At 36.8% G+C, this 21,691-nt stretch overlaps 1 protein-coding gene across 2 annotated transcripts in view; it reads left to right on the top strand.

The window, feature by feature from the left end:
• The window catches only part of TBCA (tubulin folding cofactor A), an 81,102-nt gene extending 66,558 nt beyond the window's left edge, over nucleotides 1-14,544 (top strand). Inside the window, exons 2-5 of one of the 2 annotated variants that reach the window (XM_059890242.1) lie at nucleotides 876-981; nucleotides 7,884-7,943; nucleotides 12,148-12,234; nucleotides 14,275-14,544. In XM_059890242.1, coding sequence (XP_059746225.1) covers nucleotides 876-981; nucleotides 7,884-7,943; nucleotides 12,148-12,234; nucleotides 14,275-14,355 — 334 coding nt within the window. In that variant the 3' untranslated portion in view covers nucleotides 14,356-14,544. The remainder of the gene's footprint in view (nucleotides 1-875; nucleotides 982-7,883; nucleotides 7,944-12,147; nucleotides 12,235-14,274) is intronic. The other variant, NM_175803.3, reaches the window with a different exon arrangement.
• Nucleotides 14,545-21,691: the final 7,147 nt, after the last annotated feature.

Raw genomic sequence — 21,691 nt, 5'->3', positions numbered from 1 at the left:
GTGACAAAGGAGATAAGAATATACAATGCAGAAAAGATAGTCTGTTCAATAAATGTTGTTGGGAAAACTTCTTTTCATGTAGAAGAATGAAACTGGAGCACTTTGTTGCACCATATTCAAAAATAAACTCAAAATGGGTTAGACTTGAATGTAAGATCTTAAATCATAAAACTCCTAGAAGAAAATAGAGACAGTCACCTCATTTACTTTGGTCTTAGCAGTATTTTTTTGAATATGTCTCTTCAGCAACATAGATGGACCAGGAAGGTGTAGATGCTAAGTGAGATAAGTCAAACAGAGAAAATGCCAAATGATTTCACTTACATGTGGAATCTAAAAAACAAAACAAATAGACTCATAGATACAGAGAACAAACTGGTGGTTGCCAGAGGGAAGACAGGTCAGGGAAGACAGACCAAATAAGTGAAAAAGATTAAGAGATACAACTTTATTGGTTACAGATGATGTATAATTATTGTGATGGTCACTCCATAATGTATAAAAATATCAAATCAGTATATTATGAACCTGAAACAAATATAGTATTATTAATTATAACTTAATTTAAGTAAATCAAGCAATAAAGAAATGTTATTTTTACATTGTAAATACAATTGCTGTAATGGAATGTGTTTTTAATTAAAATTTTAAGAGTACTATGCTTTGATAAGTTGATTTGCTTTAGTCAGGTATAAAATTTGAGAGCATAAGGCTCATACATCTATGGCTAAAGTATTTTTCTTCCCTTCCTTTCTCCCTGTCTAGTTACATATGCTTTTTAAAGTATGCTTTATAGTTACATTGTTTCTTTGTTTCTTGTTGTCAGTTGCTAGAGAGAAAGTTAATTCTCTGAAACATTTTTGGTTTATTTATAGATTGGTCAAAGAAAAAATGATGTATGAAAAAGAAGCAAAACAACAAGAAGAAAAGATTGAAAAAATGAAAGCCGAAGATGGTGAAAATTATGCTATTAAAAAACAGGTAAAATTATTATTTAGGATATAATTTTACCTTAAGACTTCAGTCTACAGTTCCTGTCTAATTTCATACTATCTTATAACTTTAAGTACCATCTTTGTGACCATTCATTTATTTACACAGCAGATATTTATTAAACCCCTGCTACTGGCCAAATGCTGTTTTAGGCACTCTTTCAGATGTGGCATTAAAACAAGAAAACAAACAAACCCAGATTCCTGCTTACTTGGCATTCATTCTCGTGCCACTGTCTGTCTCTGAGCCCGATAGAAAACATTCCAGAAGCATGCATTCAACTGATCACCTCTTGCCATGTCCTATCCCTTGTGCGTTCAAGCTAAGAATCTTGGTCTTCCCTCAACCCAGCTCATCGCCTCCAAAGAAGAAGCTATTCTCGCTCTTGTTCCCCCACTCTCAATAAATGGTACCTCCGCTTACTCAGATACCCAAACCAAAAGTTACAGGTCTCTTCTTGATCCCCAAGTCCTCTTTCTTTCTCCCTTGATTTCTTTCTCTTCTGCCACTATCCTAGTCCAGTCCACTATCATTTCTTGCCTGTACTACTGCAGAAGCCTCCTTGTTGATACTCTGTCTCTTGATAACCCTACATTCCTTTCATACTGCAGTAGCCAGGTTGATCTCTTTTGAATGTGTATCATATTACTTATTCCATTACCTAAAATCCAGTGTCTAATGAATTTAGAATAAAATCCAGATGACACTAGGTAAAAGGAGAATATACAAGAGCTTATATAGATAATATCTCATGACTTGTTTTTTCAAATCAGCCTTATGAACTCACAGTGGTTTTTATCATATAAATTTTGTTATATAGAATGGTAATAATGCATCCTTAGCTCAGTGGTTCAGACAGGAAAACATCTGTCTACAATGTGGGAGACCCGGCTTCAATCCCTGGGTCAGGAAGATCCTCTGGAGAAGGAAATGGCAATCCATTCAAGTACTATTGCCTGGAAAATCCCATGGACAGAGGAGCTTGGTAGGCTACAGTCCATGGGGTCGCAAAGAGTCGGACACGACTGAGCGACTCCACTTCACTTAGCTCAGGCTTAATTAAGCAAAATTAATCCCTTAAAATGGACTTCTCTGTAGGTAGTTGCTTTCTGTGTTGCCAAAGGAATGCAGTGGCACCTGAAATGTCTTCTTTCTTCAGGCTGTCCAAAAAGAGAACTTTCTTATTTTCTTGACTTTCCAGGAGAGCCTGCCTTCCTTTGTGTGTGATACAATAAAGGACATTTTTATGAGGGAGGATTTGTAAACAGGTATGTGGGTATAGTATGTCCCCCAGTATGTTTTTTGTAAACTGCTCTTCATAAGGATTTACATACATAATTTAACTTTTTGATTCTTAAAATTATGTTAAATGTGTTTTGATAGCTTCTTCCATAATTATTCATATCCCCTTTGTACCTCTCTCACTACGGTACTCTATTGTTTCCCCACATCTAGTGAGGAGCATTGTAACATTGTGTATCACGTATTTCACCCAGGTTCTGCTTGGATCCCATCCAGCTTGTTTTCCCACTTGTATAGTTCAGTTTTTTTCCCCGCTCAGTGCTTTTTGTCACCAATAGTCTGTTTTAAAATAGTCCTATAGCTAGAACATGAGTTGTAAGTTACATGGAATGGGGAATGTGTTTCCTTTCTAAACGTTTCTGTGTGCTCAGTTGAGTCCAACTCTTTACGACTCTGTGGACCATAGCTCCTCCATCCATGGAATTTTCCAGGCAAGCTTACTGGAGGGGTTGCCTTTTCCTACTCCAGGGGATCTTCCCAACCTAGGAATCAAACCTGCATCTCTTGCATCTTCTGCATTGGCAGGCGGATTCTGTACCACTGCACCACCTTTCTAAACACAATTGTACAAACAGTGCCACAGATTATCACAGAATCTGTTTTATTTAATTTTTAATATTTGTATATTATCTTTCAATAAAATTACTGCTTGATAGGTAAGAATTAACTCTATTGAATCCTGTGTTCTAATTGTTATTTGATGATATTAGCCACTTACTGGCAATATCATTGATTGCATATGCAGATATAAAAGGGAAAAAGTGAGTGAAAGTTGCTCAGTCGTGTCTGACTCTTTGCAACCCCATGGACAGTCCATGGAATTCTCCAGGCCAGAATACTGGAGTGGGTAGCCTTTCCCTTCCCCGGGGGATCTTCCCAACTCAGGGATCAAACCCAGGTCTCCCACATTGCAGGCAGATAGATTCTTTACCAGCTGAGCCACAAGGGAAGCCCAAGAGTACTGGAGTGGGTAGCCCATCCCTTCTCCAGCAGATCTTCCTGAGCCAGGAATTGAACCAGGGTCTCCTGCATTGCAGGCAGATTCTTTACCTGCTGAGCTATCAGGGAAAATATTTGTTCAAAAACCCTTTCTACACTCAGCCATGTTAAGATTCTTTTGTCACAGTGGTCATGGTTTATAACATGATTTCCTAGATTCATAGTCAGCCTAGTACTTAAATTTAAGACTATCATCCCATATCTAATTACAGAACAATAAATTTTTCGTGTTTGCTAGTCTCAACCTGCACAATATACAGCTGTCCAGTTTTGTTTCAGAGTCTCACTGAACTTTGTCTTCCTCTCACTCGGCCTGCGTGCCTTTCTCGGTCCCTTTCCCTAGCGCCTGTGCTGTTTGTGCAGCCATTTGTTTTTCTCTATGCGAGGGGAGTTGCGCTGCCAGAAGCACTGCTCTGTCCCTACTTGCCTACTGCTTTAAGGCCAGTCGTTGCTTCTTGACATTTGCTGACGCCCCTCATAAGAAATAGCAAGAGAGCCAAATGCCAGATTTTGTGGGTTCTCTCCTGTTTTCCCTGTATTTCCTCCTTTTCTGAGCTAAATGCCATCTGCAATCACTTCTCACTGTCTTGGCTTGACTCTCACTTGGTTCCATTTGCTCTGGCTTTCCTGAATCTTCTGAACCAGCCCTGTTTTATAACATACACATACAGTGCTGTCCCTGTCAAACTTCTTACCTGAAATTGATTACCAAAATTGTTCTCTCCTGGAGTAGGCCTCATTTTGGTTCTTTTAAAGTAAACTAGGCAGAAGTTTCAGGGCCCTAGCAAGTCACAATACCAAAGAGTCATTCTGCTGTCCTTTGTTCTCTGCTAAAAAGTATAACACAATATTCAGAAGTTAACCGAATACTGATGTTAGCCTTCTTCTGCTTATGATACTCCTCTTTTCCTCCACCTTCCTCATCATACTTAATTTTTACATGAACATGAGTTTTCATTTTTTGAGATAAATGCCCAGGTAATTTCTGGGTTATGTTAGTACATTTTTTGCTTTAAAAGAAACTACCAAGATCTTTTCTGAGTGGCTGTATTCGTATCATTTTATGTTTCTGTCGGTCATCTTTGATGGTTTGACTTCTCCACATCCTTGCCAGCATTTGGTGTCATCACTATTGTTTTTTAAATTTTGTTTCTTTTTGGCTGTGCCAGGTCTTCATTGCTGCCCCAGACTCCCGCTAGCTGCAGTGAGCGGGGCTTCTCTCCCTTGGCGTGTGCAGGCGCTCACTGTGGTGGCTTCTCTTGAGTGGAGCACAGGGCTCTCGGCTTCTGCAGTTGCCGTGTGCAGATTCTAAAGCGCTGCACAGCGGGTGTGCTGCGTGGCCTTAATTGCCCCGTGGCATGCAAAACCCTCCTGGACCAGGGTCAAACCTGTCTCCCCTGCATTGGCAGGCGGACTCTCAACCACTGGACCACCAGGGCAGTCCTGGTGTTATCACTGGTGTTTTCACCATTTTAATTTTGACATTTACCCATCACATCTACGTGATTAGTGTATAGTGACAGCTGATTTTGCTTTTAATTTGAATTTCCCTAATGACTAATAGTATAGAACTTCTCATTTGCTTGTTGCCCATCTGTATATTCTCTTCAGTGAAATGTCTATCCATGATTTCTGCTCATTTTCTAATTAGATATTTTGTTTCTTTCAGTTTTGAGGATTTTTAATATTTTCTAGATAAATGCCTTTGTTGGATATACAGTTTTCAGATATTTTCTTTTAGTCCTTATTTTGTCTTTTTACCCTCTTAATACAATCTTTTATTGACCAACAGTCTTTAACTTTGAGAACGTCTCCTTTACAGCTAATGTACCCTTTTGTGAATCATACTTTTGATGTCAAATCTAAGGCCTCTTTGGCTAGACTTTGGTCATGAAGATTTTCTTATTTTCTAAAAGTTGTGTGGTTTTATTTATCTCTTACATTCACGGCTTCAATTGAGTTTGAGTTAGTTTTTATTTAAGGTATACGTGTGTGTGTGCTTAGTCGCTCAGTCGTGCCCAACTCTTTGTGACTCCATGGAATGTAGTCCACCAGGCTCCTCTGTCCATGGGAATTTTGCAGACAAGAATACTGGGAGTAGACTGCCATGCCCTCCTTCATAGGATCTTCCCAACCCAGGGATCAGACCCAGGTCTCCAGCATTGCAGGCGGATTCTTTATGGTCTCAGCCACGAGGGAAGCCCATGTAAGGTGTGAGGTTTAGTTAAAGATTCATCTTTTTGCCTGAGTGCCCAGTTCCAGCAGCATTTGTTGAAAGGGTTATATCCTTCCTCCACGGAAATGCTTTTGTTCCTTTGTCAGAAACCAGGGGGACTTGTTTGTGTGGATCTATTTTCGGGTTCTCTTCTGGTCCATGAATCTGTGTCTAACTCTACCAGTACCACACCATCTTCACACTGGGAAGAGTGAGCCCTCTCACTTGCTTCTTTTTCTCTCAGAATTATTTCTCCTATTCTAATTTTTTTGCCTTTCCATAAAAATTTTAAAATAATGATCTCCATTAAACCTGGAGATCAACTTGGGGAGAATTAATGTCTTTACTATGTTGAATCTTCCAGTCAGTGAACATGGTAAGTCTCTCCAGTTAATTTAGGTCTCATTTCTTTCTTAGAATTGGGTTGGCCAAAAGGTTTATTTGGGTTTTTCCAAACGAACATTTTGGTCAACCCAATATTTTGTAATTTTCAGCATACAGATCCTATACATGTTTTGTTAGATTTAAACCTAAGTATTTCATTTTTTTTGAGGGTATTATAAATGGTATTGTTTTTAGTTTCACTTACCAATGCTATATTTGTTATTAGATATAAAAGTGCAGTCTTTTGTGTGTTGATCTTAAAACCTGCAACCTTGACTTTGCTGACTTCACGGATTAGTTCTGGGAGTTTTGGGTGGATTCCTTCTGACTTTCTACATAACAATCTTGTCATTTGCAAATAAGGACAGTTTCATTTGGGGCTTCCCAGGTAGCACCAGTGGTAAAAAACCTACCTGCCAATTCATGAGATGTAAGAGACGTGGGTTCAGTCCCTGGGTTGGGAAGATCCCCTGGAGGAGGAAATGGCAACCCACTCCAGTATTCTTGCTTGGAAAATCCCATGGACAGAGGAACTTGGTGGGCTACAGTCCATAGAATCACAAAGAGTTGGACACGACTGAGCGGCTAACACTACATATGGTTTCACTTCTTTTAAATCTGTATGTCTTTTATTTATTTTTCTTGCCTTGTTGCTCTGGCTGGAGCTTACAGTGCTATGTTTAATAGGAGAGTAAACGTACTTATCTTGTTCTCAGTCTTAAGGGGATAGCATTTAGTTTTTTACCATTATGTAAATGTTAACTATAGGGGTTTTGTACATGGTCTTTTTCAAGTTGAGAAAGTTCTTTGTTTATAGTTTTGTTCAGTATTTTTGTCATGAATAGGTATTGGGTTTTGTCAAATGCTTCTTCTGTGTCATTTGGTAAGAGCACATGAGTTTTCTTCTTTGGATTGTTGAAACTGTGAATTACATGGATTAATTTCTAAATATTGAACCAACCTTAATTGTGTTATATAATTCTCTTAATTCTTGGATTTAAATTGCTAGTATTTTATTGAGGATTTTTGCATCTAAGTTTATGGGAAATAATGGTCTGAAGCTTTTTTTATTAAGTTGGGAAGTGTTCCCTCTTTTTTCTTAAAAGATTTGTATAAAATTGGTGTTAAGTGTTTAAATATTTGAAAACATTGTTCAGTGAAAGCATCTAGGCTTAGAGAGCTCTTTTTCAAGAACTTTTTAATTAAAAATTTGACTTATTTAATAATTATAGAACTGTTCAGTTTATCTGTTGAGTTTTGGTGGTTTATAGTTTTCAAGGAACTGGTCCGTGTCTTCTAAGTGGTTGAATTTATGAGCATTATGAACATTACTGAGCATTATGAACATTTGTGAGCATTATAAAATTACTTTTAGCATTTTTTTTCTCATTTTGTTGTTTGTGAGATCTGTACTGACATTCTCTCTTTTGTTACTGATAGTGGCAATTTGTGCCTTTTTACTTAATATTTGTCAGTCTTAACTAGAAGTCTATACCACAAATAAAGCTTTGTTTCATTGCTTTTTTCCCCTCTGTTCTCTTTCTATTTTTCATTTTATTGATTTCTGTTCTTGTGTTTGTTATTTCCTTTCTTCTGCTTCTATAGGTTTATCTTGCTCTTCTTTTTCTAAGTTCCTGAAGTAAAAACTTAGCTGTTTAATTTGAGATCTTTCCTCTTTACGAATCTAAGCATTTAGTGCTCTAAATTTCCCTCTCAGCATTGCTTTATCTGAAAATCCCAGAAATTTTAATATGTTGTGTTTTCATTTATCTATGTATTTCTCTGTTTCCTTAGAGACTTCCTTGTTGTGACCCGTTAGTTATTTGGAAGTATGTTGTTTAATTTGTAAATGTTTACAGGTTGTCCTGCTGTCTTTCTGTTACCGTTTTCTAATTTTATTCCATTATAGTCAGACATGTACTGTTTTATGTCAGTACTTTTAAATTGGCTGAGGTGTTTGTTCATTTTGTGTTTGCTCCTTTTGGTCCAGGATGCAGTGGCACCCACTCCAGTCCTCTTGCCTGGAGAATCCCGTGGACGGAGGAGCCTGGTGGGCTGAAGTCCCTGGGGTCGTGAAGAGTCAGACACGACTGAGCAGCTTCACTTTCACTTTTCACTTTCATGCATTAGAGAAGGAAATGGCAACCCACTCCAGTGTTCTTGCCTGGAGAATCCCAGGGACGGGGGAGCCTGGTGGGATGCCGTCTATGGGGTCGCACAGAGTTGGACACGACTGAAGCGACTTAGCAGCAGTAGCAGCATAGTGTACTATAGAAAATGTTTCATAGGTGCTTGAAAAGAATTTGTATTTTTGTTTCATAGGTGTAGCGTGTTCTATAAATGTCAATTATATCTTTTGATGGTGTTACTGGGTTCTTTTATATCTTTGCTATCTTTTTTTTTCTCTAGTACTTCTGTCATTTGCTAAAACTGGAGTATTGGAATCCTCAGCTGTATTTGTGGCTTTGTCTCTCCTTTTAGCTTTATTGTGTCTAGTTTCATGTGTTTTGAAGCTCTTTTTTAGTATATACACATTTAGGATCACTGTGTTTTCTTGATGGATTGATCATTTTATCATTATGTAGTATCCCTCTGTGTCCCTCATAATTTTTTACTCTTAAGTCTATTTTATCCAGTATGAATCCAATATGAATATAGTCACTCCTGTCTTTCTTTTTTTTAATGTTTGCATGGTATATCTTTTTTCTATTCTTTTTTTAACCTATCTCTTTCATTTGAAGTGAGTTTCTTGTAGACCTGTTTTTAGCTGGTAAATTTAGACCATTCATGTTTAAGTAATTATTGGTATGTCAGTGCTTAGAGCCCAGATTATTTTTGACTCATAGGATTCTTCTTTCATCCTTAACCATTCATCAATAACCACAAAACACAAGTCAAATGAACTTTTTCTTTTTGTCTGTCTGTGTGTCTGCTTCATGGCATGGTGACTGGGTCCTAAGAGAAGTGTTTCCCAAAGTGATCATTCCAAGAGATCCATGTAGAAGCTACAGGGCTTCTTAAGATGCAGCTTCAGGTCTTCAGTTTCAGAATGCCCCTTCTGCCACATCCTGTTGGTTTCATAGTGCCAGACCAAATTCACTGTGGGAGGTGCCTGCTCATGGGCAGGAAAACAAGGAGGTGACGCCATGGGCTCTGTCTCGGCTGCTGACTGCCGGCGCTGCGAACGCACACGCTGGAGCTGAAATCGGGCTGTAACTCACAGCCGGTTAACCAGCTGATCACACTCAGAGTCGGCTTTATTGTTTGTAAATTGAGGACACTAGCCTGGATGACATCCCAGATGTGGTTATGTCCTTTCTAACTCTGTTTCTGTTTCTTAGATATCTTTTTCCCCAGTTTTATTGAGGTAAAATTAAAATGTATATACTTAAGGTGGGTAGCTTGATGGTTTGATGTACATTTACCTTTTAAAATATCTACCATATTCACGCTACTTAACATATCCATCACCTCACATAGTTACTGTTTTTTTTTCTTCATCAAATAGGTTTCTTAACTTGTTTATTATCACATTACCATTTTAGCACCATATGAAAGAAGAGACTTAACCATTGTTCCAGTAATCTCTGAACTACTCTTAGAGCTCAATTTGACAAACTAATACAGTTACCATTGGTTCCAGAAGCAGCCAGTATCTTAACATTAGACTGTCTATAGATTATTATAGGTATAGCCAGCCCTGCATAAATGATCTGGATCATTAAAGGAGCTAGAAACCACTGGCTAGGTTATTTCACACACTCTTCTCTTTGAAAAATTAAAGATCTGCTAATAGGTTTTTCCTTTCCAATGTATGTATGTTTGATTATGACAGAAACTGATAATATTTTAGTTCAGTGGTTTATTCACTGTTACAATGAGTCTTGCTAAGCTTCCCCCAGGATCCTTAGTTAAACTCAGTCTTGTCATATCAGCACTAAAATAAACTGACAGTTTATCCAGATATCTTAAACAGAGGCACCATTCATTTGACTACTTCCAAAAAGAACACTTTGAATGGTAATACTTTTTTCATTTATTCACGTGTTTTGAGGGGTGTTTTTACTGTATAGTCATACCTTATATACTGTCTTTTTAAATTATTCCTGACAATTGTAATTCACTGTTGAAATTATATGAAGTATATGATTTGTGGCCTTGATAAAGATGTGGTTTATGGATCCCAAACCATAGTTATCACTGTACTGTGTGAAGTACAGTGAGGCAGTGTTAAGTGTTTATTTTCATGTTTATTCTCCCATATGGATTGGAGGATGAGGCCTTCTCTTTTTCATATTTATATCCCCTGTACCTGACATCCTGCAACTATATAGTAAGCTTATTGTATGAAATGAGGCTGATATATGGGAGAGACTGAGCTTTGGCCCTTCTTAAGTCAAAATCCTATTTGATTAACTGAGGGATATAGAACAGTAATGAATAGAAGGTACTTTGGACAGCATTGTTTAAAGTTCATTTCAGTAACAACACTAAAGCTTGCCAAATAAATTTTATAAGTATACATTTTGGCTTATCATGTGTTTGACCCAATTCTTTATATTTGTTTCATCTTATTTAATTCCTATAAACTAGGGGGGTCCATAGGAGAGAAAATATGAATTCCTTACCCAATTAAATGTCCTGTCACTGACTTTTCACATGTATTCAAACTAACCAGACACACAAAAATAAATTGTTAGTGGCTCAGTCGTGTCCAACTCTTTGCAACCCTATGGACCAGACTCCTCAGTTCATGGAATTCTCCAGGCAAGAATACTGGAGTAGGTTGCCATTTCCTTCTCCAGGGGGTCTTCCCAACTTAGGGTCGCATCCAGGTCCCCTGTATTGTAGACAGATTATTTACAGTCTGAGCCACCAGGGAAGTCCTCAAAAATAGATTAATGGCAATGATTGAATTGCCATGGTATGGTATGAATAGCTATAAAATAAAGTCATGATCCTGTGTTTGGAATTTTCAACATGTGCCTTATTAGCAAAAGAATTACAAGTTCAGCAAGAGATTTCACCTAAGAAAAGAGATGTGGATAGAGAGCATTGTTGTATATTATAATTTTAATTTTTATTTATATTGTGAACAATGATAAAACTTTTGGGAAAAGGAAGAAGGCAGTGGGATTCATTAAAGTTGCTATTAGAGTATAATAGGATTATGGTTACCATTAAATTATGTCATTTGTTTTTAATGTGAGTTAGATAATAAAGCTTCTAGGTTAAAGATCAAGATTTTGTAGCCATTTAACCAAAGGTATTTGACCAAACATTACTCTTTGGAAATAAATGTTTCATTGATCTCTGTGTCTCTTTCTAAGACTAGTTTAAGGAGATAAAGCTTCATATTTCCTTGGGAAAAAGACTTATTTGAGGTCCAACATCTGATACTAATATATTTACCCTCTTACTGATTGGGTTTCCCATTCATCCATTTGATTTTTTTTCTTCTTTTTATGATTTGATATATTATAGTCCAGCTTCAAATGGTGAATTTTTAAGTCGAGAAATATCCTCCAAAATAAAGATTCCTGTGTTTAATTCTGTAGTGTCTGTCTTTGGGAGAAGTAGAAGTTCAGATTCAGAGGGGTGCCTGGTTGGTAATTTGGATCAAACTGCATGGGGAGAATAATCTCTCCCCTAAAATGAAGCACAGGGATAAGTAATAACTTTTTATGCATGATAAGCATCAGAAATATGAACCTGCTGGTCTTTGCTTTTCATTTTTCCTCACCTCTGTCTTTCAGTTAGAACCTCCTGCAGTGTGCACACGATGTGATCAATAACTCAATAACTTTTTTCATGCAGTAATTATCTCCATGTGATATTATCTGAGCACTGTTTTTCTTTATTACTCAAAAGATGCAGGAGATATTTATATAACCAGCTGATCCCATTTTGGATAACAGTGCTTTGTGACAGCAGGAGAAACAGTTTATTTTAAATAACCTTTTTAAATAAATGCTCTATGAAAAGCTTTCAGAGTTAATTTTTACTTAGCGTGAGAAGGTGATTACCGAAAAGGTTTAGATCGAAAACTTGTACTTTGTATATTTTACAGTTTGATAGTCATTCTTTTGATAGTCATTCTTTTTTAAACACAATTAAAATTAAAATATTGAACCATTTAACATAACCATAATTTTTTTCTGATTCCTCTAAATCATTTTGTATATTTTCAGAGGTGTGAGCTAAATGTGTAAGTTCTGCCATCTCTGCGTGTCTCATAGGTTGTTTCGTTACAGGCCGAGATCCTGCAGGAGTCCCGGATGATGATTCCAGACTGCCAGCGCAGGTTGGAAGCGGCACACACTGATCTTCTGCAGTTATTAGTAAGTAGTACTTCTCTGTCTTATGTTTCAATGTTTTTTCAGTCTAATACATCAAAGGCCAAAATTTTAACTCTTTGACACTGAAAACTAGTTGGTGACATTTTGTTTACTTGCTCAGTGTATTTTTAAATAATTAATGGAGTTTAAGTCGTGTTTAAATTATGCTTTCAGTAAAAGTACTGTGTCAGCATATTCACTGTATTCATTTAAACTGAGTTGAAATATATTTGAGTTATCATGGTATTCATAGTACTAATATTGTCCAGCAGTATCTTGAATGATTCGATTTTCACACATAAAGATCTTTTTTAATACATTAAATGTAAGTATTCTGTTTGATGTTTTAAAAGATCCAGATGTTTCAAATGAATTTAGGCTGTTTTACAAAGGATTTGGAATTCTTCCCAATTCAAACCTAAAACGATTTGAGAGAGGAAAGAAAACCCTGTATGGTAATATATAGGCAGTCCTTTCATATTAACTTGGAGCTGGTAACACTCTTTATCATACTTGCTAGTATAAGTGTCTTGTGATATAGTAGCAGAATCATTTTAAAAAGGGATTCTAAGAAAAATGAGAAGTTCTTTTTTATATTTTTTAAAAAAGATAAAAGCAGAATACTGTATACAAGCCAGTTGTTATTGCTATTTGATGATAGTTTGATTTCTGTCATTTCCTTTATTAACCTTTAGTTTCTAGTTCTTGAGCTAATATTAATTACCAGCTACATAGCTGTCTCCTGTTCATAGTTGTTTCCTATACGTCAAACATAGTGAGGCTTTTTCAGGTTGATCATATGTATATATTCTTGGAAAGAGAATGAGATTTGTTTTCCCACCAAAATAATATCAGGACTAAGTCTGTAGAAAAAACGAAACAGAGAAATACTCACATTTTACTTTACTTTTGAAACAGAACTCGTATTTATCTGTAGAAACCTTTTAAAAGCAGGATAACTCTCTTCAAAGCCAAAATGAAGCTAAGTTTTTAAAATAAAAGAGGTGAAATAATGAAAGCTGGAAATAATTACTCTATTAAAATATTACCCGGAACAGAAGCATCATTTGTATCTCCTGACAATTGAAATGCTTTTTTCTCTCATGAATGTAGTAACCAAGAAAGTAATAAAAACTGCTTAAAAAATTGTATTGTCTTTGGATGATATATTTGTGTGTGAGCATATATTCAGCAATGTCTGTACCCTCGAAGGGCTTATATGTTCTAACAGAGAACAAAGGTGTGTTCAAGTGTAATAGAGAAGTTTAAGAAATTCTTACCTGTAGTCTGAATTAAGCAAATCCTCAGTCATTTTTCCTTTAAAATTTCGTATTAAATACACGCACACACACTTTATCTCCTCTTCCCTCTAGCTGTTTGTATATATTCATCCTTTATTGCGTGACCTGAATTGCTGACCATAGCTTTGTTTACTAAAAAATCAAACAAAATTTGCTATACTCTATGCTCATTAACTTACATTATTTCATTTATCTGTTACAATTAAATAATAGTTTTGTGTATGATATACCAAGGAAGAACTCGGTCTTTACATGTCAGAAACTGAAAGCTGTTGTTTCCATGTAGTAGGGTATATAATACTCATCAATAAGAAGACAGTTCACTTTTCTGATTCAAAGACTGTACTAAACTCTAGTGTGACACCTGTAGCCTTCTTTGTCATTGTGAGTAGCTGTAGGATTATTTCGGTCTGAGTGTCATCATGTATGTAATGCATTAGTAAATAATTTTTTTACTATTAGTGCATTAATAATAACCCCATTTTATTGTGTTAATAAAGTGAGATACAATGTTTTAATTTTTTTCTGAGGTTTTAATTACTTACTGTAAGTGGCTTTAGATGACCATGTTTTTTGCTTATTATATAAGAATATACAATATTGTATATTATGTATAACAATATATAAAAAACATATATTGTTTTAATTTTTGAGCTGCTTATCTTGATAGTTTGTAATATCTGAGTAATTACTACTGAAGTTCAAGAAGAATAAACCTAATTTTTATTACATTTAATTTCAGGAGAGTGAAAAAGACTTGGAAGAAGCTGAGGAATATAAGGAGGCACGTTTAGTACTGGATTCAGTGAAGTTAGAAGCCTGAATTTTTCTGTACAGGGTATTTTTTGCAATCCTAGGATCCATTCCACAATTCATTATTTTTGACCACTGCTATGTGTTCAAGTAGTATGAAAATGTGATTCTTTTTATGCAGTGCATATATTTTTCTTTGCCTAATTTAATGTGTCAAATAAATGAGTTCATCTAATAAAATTGCTTCTTTCATACTTTACAGAGTATTTTAATTAACCTTTTAGCATTAAGTCATAGCCATTTTTGACAGAGAATTAAAATCTGTTAGGTTCTATTTAAAGTCTAGATGTTTTGCTGCTTAAGCGTGAATTAAATTAAAAACAAGGTGATTTTTTCTTTTAAGATAAATATCCAAATTTTGAGTATTTTATTCTGAGTAGCATACAACTCCCAGATAAGAAAGTAACAACGCGGGACTTCCCTGGCAGTCCAGTGGTTCAGACTCCATGCTTCCAAGGCAACGGGTGAGGGTTTGGTTCACGTTGGGGAACTAAGGCCATTCCCCATGCCCCGTGGCACGGCCAGAAGACTAAAAAAAGGAAAAGTAAGGACTTCTCTATGGATGCAGCCTTACATATTTATTTCTTCACAGTGAAAGTCCAGCATTTCCATTACTATGAACTAATAGGAAACACTTAAATCTTTTCCCAGAAAAATGTATACAGAAAACATCAACCATTTAAATCTTTAAGAATAAAATGTTTATGAATAATAAAGAATTGAATTGTGTTTTAAAGGAATAATAAATGTTGCCAGTACTGGGAAATAAATAAATAAATGTTGTACCATGCTGGGAAATGTTAAATGGAAAGGGAACCTCTGATTTATAGCTTTTGCTCTTTTCTGTAGTGTAAATACTCCCACTGTGACCAATTTCAAGTGACTAATGTGACATCACCGAACAGAATTGGGAAGGTTCAAGCTCAGCTACAGCATGCACTGGTCCAGCCAAACCTGAATTATCTTGATTGACTAGAAAAGGGTATTGTTGCATCACAAAGCTTTTTCCTAGTACTATTGTAAACCTATAACTTAATCTTTTGAGCTTATTTTTTAAAAATATATGATACTTGTTTTATTATATTTCTAGAAAATATGTATGGGCCTTATGTCACCAACCTAACATGAACCATGATCTAATGAACCAAAATAGTAATACATTTATACTTTAAAACTCATAATTGAAAAAAAAGAAAATGAATTTTTGCTGCTATAAAATACATACTTATAATATGGTTGATCAGATTTTGGAAGTTGCAGATGATAACTAGAAACTAACATTTATTGAATCTGAAAAAGATCAGAGAAGAGAAAAATAATACTATTCTTTAATATTATTTCTAAAGCCTGCTCTGTTTAAAAGCATAGAATGTATCATTTATAAAATAAAACTTTCACTCATTTAGAAAATTACTTCATCAGAGAATAGCATATATCTGAAGCATTTCTAAATTGAAATGTCATCATTTTAAAACATATTGCATGCCATTTTAAAGTATTTGAGGTAGAAGAGGGGAAGGGTGAGGAAATAAAAACTGTAATTACAATGTAAAATTTTATACTAAGATTCAGTATTAGAGATTTAAGGATCAGGAGAATTGAACTCCTTAGATTATCTTGTGGTTTGGTGTTAAGAACAGGTGGAAGCTTTTTGGTTTCAGGCTTGTGTTTTTGCTTTTAGCATATTGAGTTTTTAAATTCATTAAAACATTCTGAGAATTGTTGACATGGTCCAGTTGTTCTTGTGGCCAAGAGGCACATTAAGAGCAGTTATAATCGATTAAGCATTAACTTGTTTTTAAGCTTTTATTTAAAATCTTCTATTTGTGTAACAATAAGTAGAAATTTCCTAAACTAAGACCTCTAATTAACATAGCAGCTGCTCAATAAACATTTGTAGAAAAAGTGAAAAGCAAGAACATGTCTAACATCGGGTCTCCTGCATTGCTAACAGATCTTTTACCACCTGAGCCACAGAGGAAGCCTGTCCAACATGTAGAATGAGACAGAGAATGCTCTGGAGGATTATATCTCATCATAGACAAAACACATTAATAGAATGCTTTTCTATTGTTTTGACCACAAAGCACAATAAGAAACACATTATTTTATATAGATGCATAAACAATGTATAGCTATATAAACTTCTTTGGTATATATCTTTTTCAGTTTCTTAGATCTCAAAGCAGTTGTCTCAGTGAATGTGTGCTACCGATTTACACGGTGCAGGCATGAAGTGTCACGGTAATATGTAATCACTTAACGTTTGTTAAATGCCCTTGTCCTTGCACAGACCAGTACAGTGGCATCCATAGATCAGACAGGCAAAACGAAGACAAGGGGCAAAATCAAGTAAACCTAATGTTTCCATGTTTTTCTATACAACAAAGGGCACGTCATTTCTAAGTAAATAAGAATGTACACGCTGCTGCTACTGCTGCTAAGTCACTTCAGTCGTGTCCGACTCTGTGCAACTCAACCCCATAGACGGCAGCCCACCAGGCTCCCCCGTCCCTGGGATTCTCCAGGCAAGAACACTGGAGTGGGTTGCCATTTCCTTCTCCAGTGCATGAAAGTGAAAAGTGAAAGTGAAGTCGCTCAGTCGTGCCCCGACTCTTAGTGACTCCATGGACTGCAGCCTACCAGGCTCCTCTGTCCATGGGATTTTCCAGGCAAGAGTACTGGAGTGGGGTGCCATTGCCTTCTCTGAAGAATGTATGTAGGATAAATAAATAGACATATAACATGCAAAATGAGTAAAGTGACCAAATCCAGGCTGGTTTTAACGCCATTGAGAATATTCCCAATTTTCACTTGGACGTTCTTGGCTATCTCCCAAAGTCCTGGACAGGAACTTCCTGTCTGGGCTTTTGGGACATATACGTTTTGGATAAATACTAACATGTCAAGAACTAGGTTGTCCTCCACTTATCCTGTTTTGTACTTTCTGATAAGTCATGTAAACAGATCCTTCGGAAGGAATGGAACTTGTGGGGAGGATTTTTTTAACTGCTAAGATAAGCACGTGTTTATGAGTAATGAAACCTGGCTAAAGTAATGTTGGTTTCACTTCTCTTGAATCTCTGGTGAGGGCCGGTCAAAGCCTAATGTTTAAAAATTGTGTCTATGCCTCTACCTGTGCACTGAATCACTTCCAAATTGAGCAGTCAAACCTGGTTAATCTAAATTACTTTGCAAACTTCATTACATTACTTGGCTTTTAAAAAATCCTATCAAATTTAATAAGGACATATCTTACAGCTGGTTATCACTTAAATCTTATTATTTGGTCATTTACATAAACCAAGGACAGATGAATACTTTCTTTGATGAGTTAGGGCCTTTAGATATCAGTGTAAACTTGATAGCGTGTGAACAAGAGCTGTGACGTAAGTATTTGGCATTAAAGGGTTAATCAGGTAATTTAGTCCTTGAGACTCTTTTGAGTGCTTTAGCTGGAAAGAAATTGAATGGTTTAGAAATGGTGCACTATGAAACAAGTATTAGTGTACTTGAAATTTTCAAGAGTGCTTCATAAAAATCTACACTGCACTCCACTGTTGGTTCTTACTGCTCTTATGAGAGGTATTTGTTCACGTATTAGACTGTTGCACAGAAAGGTACAATTAATTTATTATGTTTCAGTGGATCTACACCTTTCTTACATTTTTTGTGCTTTCTTTTGGCAGCTGGATAGTTGACAAGGTGATTTCCAAGTCTTGAGGGCAATACGTGTCACCAAAGGCTAATATTTTTAATATTTTGGATGCACCATGCGACATGTGGGAGCTTACTTCCCCAGCCAGGAATTGATCCCATACCCCCTGCATTGGAAGCAAGGAGTCTTAACCACTGGACCAGCAGAGAAATCCCAAAAGGTTAATATTTTTAAAACACAAAAAGACTTTTCAAATTAATAAGAAAAAATTTGTAGTGTAAAAGATAAAGGACGAAAACATTTCATAAAATAATAAACACGAATAGGTTTTTTTTTTAATGTTTCACTTCAGTAGTAGTCAAGTTCAAGTTTTAAATACAATGAAGCGGAAATTTTACAGATGAGAATACCTTTGACTAGGTATGATAAAGTACTAGCCAATGAGTTTAGCATAAAGAATTAAGTAAACAAATGGGAAAAGAGCATCACTTCCATGATACGCAGTTGATGTGTACCAGGAAAACACAAGAGCATTGTCTGTAAAATAACTGAAGTGATGAGGAGATTAAAGTAGGTAGCTACAAAATGCATGTATAAAATTGGTAGGGATTGAATTATGTGCTTCAAAAAGATACGTTGAAATCCTGACCCCCAGGAACTTAGATTATGACTTCATTTGGAAAGAGGGCCCTTGCAGATTTCATCAGTTCAGGTGAGGTCAGGCTGGAGAACAGGGTAGGCCCTTAGTCTATTCTGACTGATGCCCTAATGAGACAATGTGAAGACATACCGTGAGAAGGCCACAGGATGGCACAGGCAGAGAGTGGAGTTACGCTGCTACAAGCCAAGGAAGAGTAAGATGCCACCAGCCTCTTGTGAGAAAGGCATGGAACAGATTCTCCCTTAGGTCCTTGGAGAGTGTATGGCTCTGGCAACAGCTTGATCCAGGCTTCTAGCCTCCAGAACTGTAAGACAATAAAGTTTGGTTGTTTCAAGCCACTGTACTTTGTTCCAGTAGTGTTAGAAATAAATACATAGAACCCGACAGCTTTTCTATATGCCATCAATAACCAAACATAATGGAAAAATAAATCCCTAAGGAGAGTCACAGAAGATGACATTTAAAATTGTACTACGTATGGAAAGTTGATATTGTCAAAATGTGGTTTCTCCCTGTGTCCACTGCAAATTCAATGAAGTAAAATACAACATGGTTTGGAGAGAGGAGTGGAGTGTTACAAGGAAATGATTCTAAAATGCAATTTAAATTTTTTTAATATTTCTTTTTTATTTGTTTGACTGTGTCGGGGCTTAGTTGAGGCATGTGAGATCTAGTTCCCTGACCAGGGATCGAACCCAGGCCCCCTGCATTGGGAGTGTGGAGTCTTAGCCATTGGACCACCAGGTAAGTCCTAAAAAAATGTTTAACAGGAAAGAATGTCTGAGAGGGGGATATGAAAAAGAATAGTGATGAGAAACTAGCTCTGCTCACTATCAAAAATGTATAGTGTTTGTGTGTGTATATATATATATATATATTTAGTATATGATAAAGAATATTTCAGACTTATCAGAAAGATAGATTACTCAGTAAATCATATTGGGATAACTGGCTTACCATTTGGAGGAAATGTGAAGTTGAATCTGCGTTTCACCTCTCACACCAAAGTAAATTTCAGCTGAGTCAAAAATTTCAATAAGGAAAAAAAAAATTGGTGAAGCTAATAGATTAACAAGGAATGTTTAATTGACATTATGCAATGGAGTATAGGGAAATAGAAAATCTAATACACTGTTCATGAGACTTTAAAGACTGCAGTTCTCCACAAAGTAACATATAAACAATGTCACAATTATCAAAATTATAGAGATATAGAAAAATGGTGAGACTATCCAAGAAAATCTTGAAAGTGGGTAATTACTAAGGAGGAGAAGGGATAAGTGTAAGAGGTAGTACAGATGGACACTGAAACTTAAAATTACTACATTTAAAACAGTGAAACCAATACAACGTTAAACTGTCCGTATAATAGACTAGAAAACTCAAACCCACCCTAAGTATGTATATCAGTAATAAGTAGCTGATGGAGGTAGCATCTCAAGTTACTGGTAAAAGGATAGATAATATATAAATGGAATTAGGACAGTCTGAGAAAAGTAAAAGTTGATTTCTATCTCATTTCACACAACAAAGCTTAAATAGATTAAAGAATTAAATTTATGCAACAAGCATTTCTTGAGCCTATACTATTAGGCACTATTCTGAAGCTAGGATGCAATGGTGAGCAAGACAAAGATCTCTGCTGTTGAAGAGCATACATCTCATGGACAAGAAAATAGCAGGAGTGTGTTCTGTGCAAGAACCAGTGGGGCAGGAGCCAAGTGAGTGATGGGGAAAGGAGTAGAAGAATTTGTGGGCCTTTGTTAAGGAAAGAAGTTAAAGTTTTAATCTAATGAGAGTCCATGAAGATTTTAACCCAGGGAGTGACACGATTTAATTAGCATTGTTTAAAGATCTTGTTATTCTGTAGAGACTGAGTCATAAGAAGCAAACCAGTGTCTCTCTGCTGGTCATTCCAAGGGTACAAATCTCCCATCAGGCTGCCCGCAGCATCCCCAGCTGGACAGACTCCAGGGAGAAGAGTGCAGCTGGTGTCTTCTCCCCATCAAGGGCTGCAACCATCAGCCCTGAGCCTCCCCTCTCCACCAGAAAACCCCTGGAGAGATGGAAAGCAAGCCCCCTTCAAGTACTCTGATGGGTGGCCTTCTTAGGTGCAAGGGTCCCAGACATGGTCACTTAGCCTTGGGTTGGCCCTGAGAAGTCTGTGGCCTACTTTACAGAGACTCGGCTCAACCTCAGATCCCACCGCGCTGATTGCTCCAACCCTCCCCTCCCTCCAGAGCCTCCCTTGGCAGAACATAGTTTAGTGTGCAGGTTAATTGCAGTTAGAGGTTGTTCTCTTCTGAATACCCACCTTTCACATGCCACTTATGCCAGAGAGAGGTATGGCCATCCCAGGGGTGGTGGGAAAATTATGATTTAGCTGCAAAAGCTGCATGTTTCTGTTAGGGTAAAGGCTGCATTGAAAACAAAAGTATTACCTTGTTTATAAATAGGGAATTTAGCAAACTCGGGGGTGAGGAAATAGCTGCGCCTCTAGATGCAGCCATGAAATTAAAAGACTCTTAATCCTTGGTAGAAAAGTTATGACCAACCTAGATAGCATATTGACAAGCAGAGACATTACTTTGCCAACAAAGGTCAGTCTAGTCAAGGCTATGGTTTTTCCAGTAGTCATGTATGGATGTGAGAGTTGGACTGTGAAGAAGGCTGAGCACTGAAGAATTGATGCTTTTGAACTGTGGTGTTGGAGAAGACTTGAGAGTCCCTTGGACTGCAAGGAGATCCAACCAGTCCATTCTGAAGGAGATCAGCCCTGGGTGTTCTTTGGAAGGAAGGATGCTAAAGCTGAAAGTCCAGTACTTTGGCCACCTCATGCGAAGAGTTGACTCATTGGAAAAAACTCTGATGCTGGGAGGGATTGAGGGCAGGAGGAGAAGGGGAGGACAGAGGATGAGATGGCTGGATGGCATCACCAACTCGATGGACGTGAGTTTCAGTGAACTCTGGAAGTTGGTGATGGACAGGGAGGCCTGGTGTGCTGCGATTTATGGGGTCACAAAGAGC

Source organism: Bos taurus, chromosome 10, assembly GCF_002263795.3.
Source record: "Bos taurus isolate L1 Dominette 01449 registration number 42190680 breed Hereford chromosome 10, ARS-UCD2.0, whole genome shotgun sequence".
Lineage (NCBI taxonomy): Eukaryota > Metazoa > Chordata > Mammalia > Artiodactyla > Bovidae > Bos > Bos taurus.
This window is presented reverse-complemented; position numbering and strand designations above follow the sequence as displayed.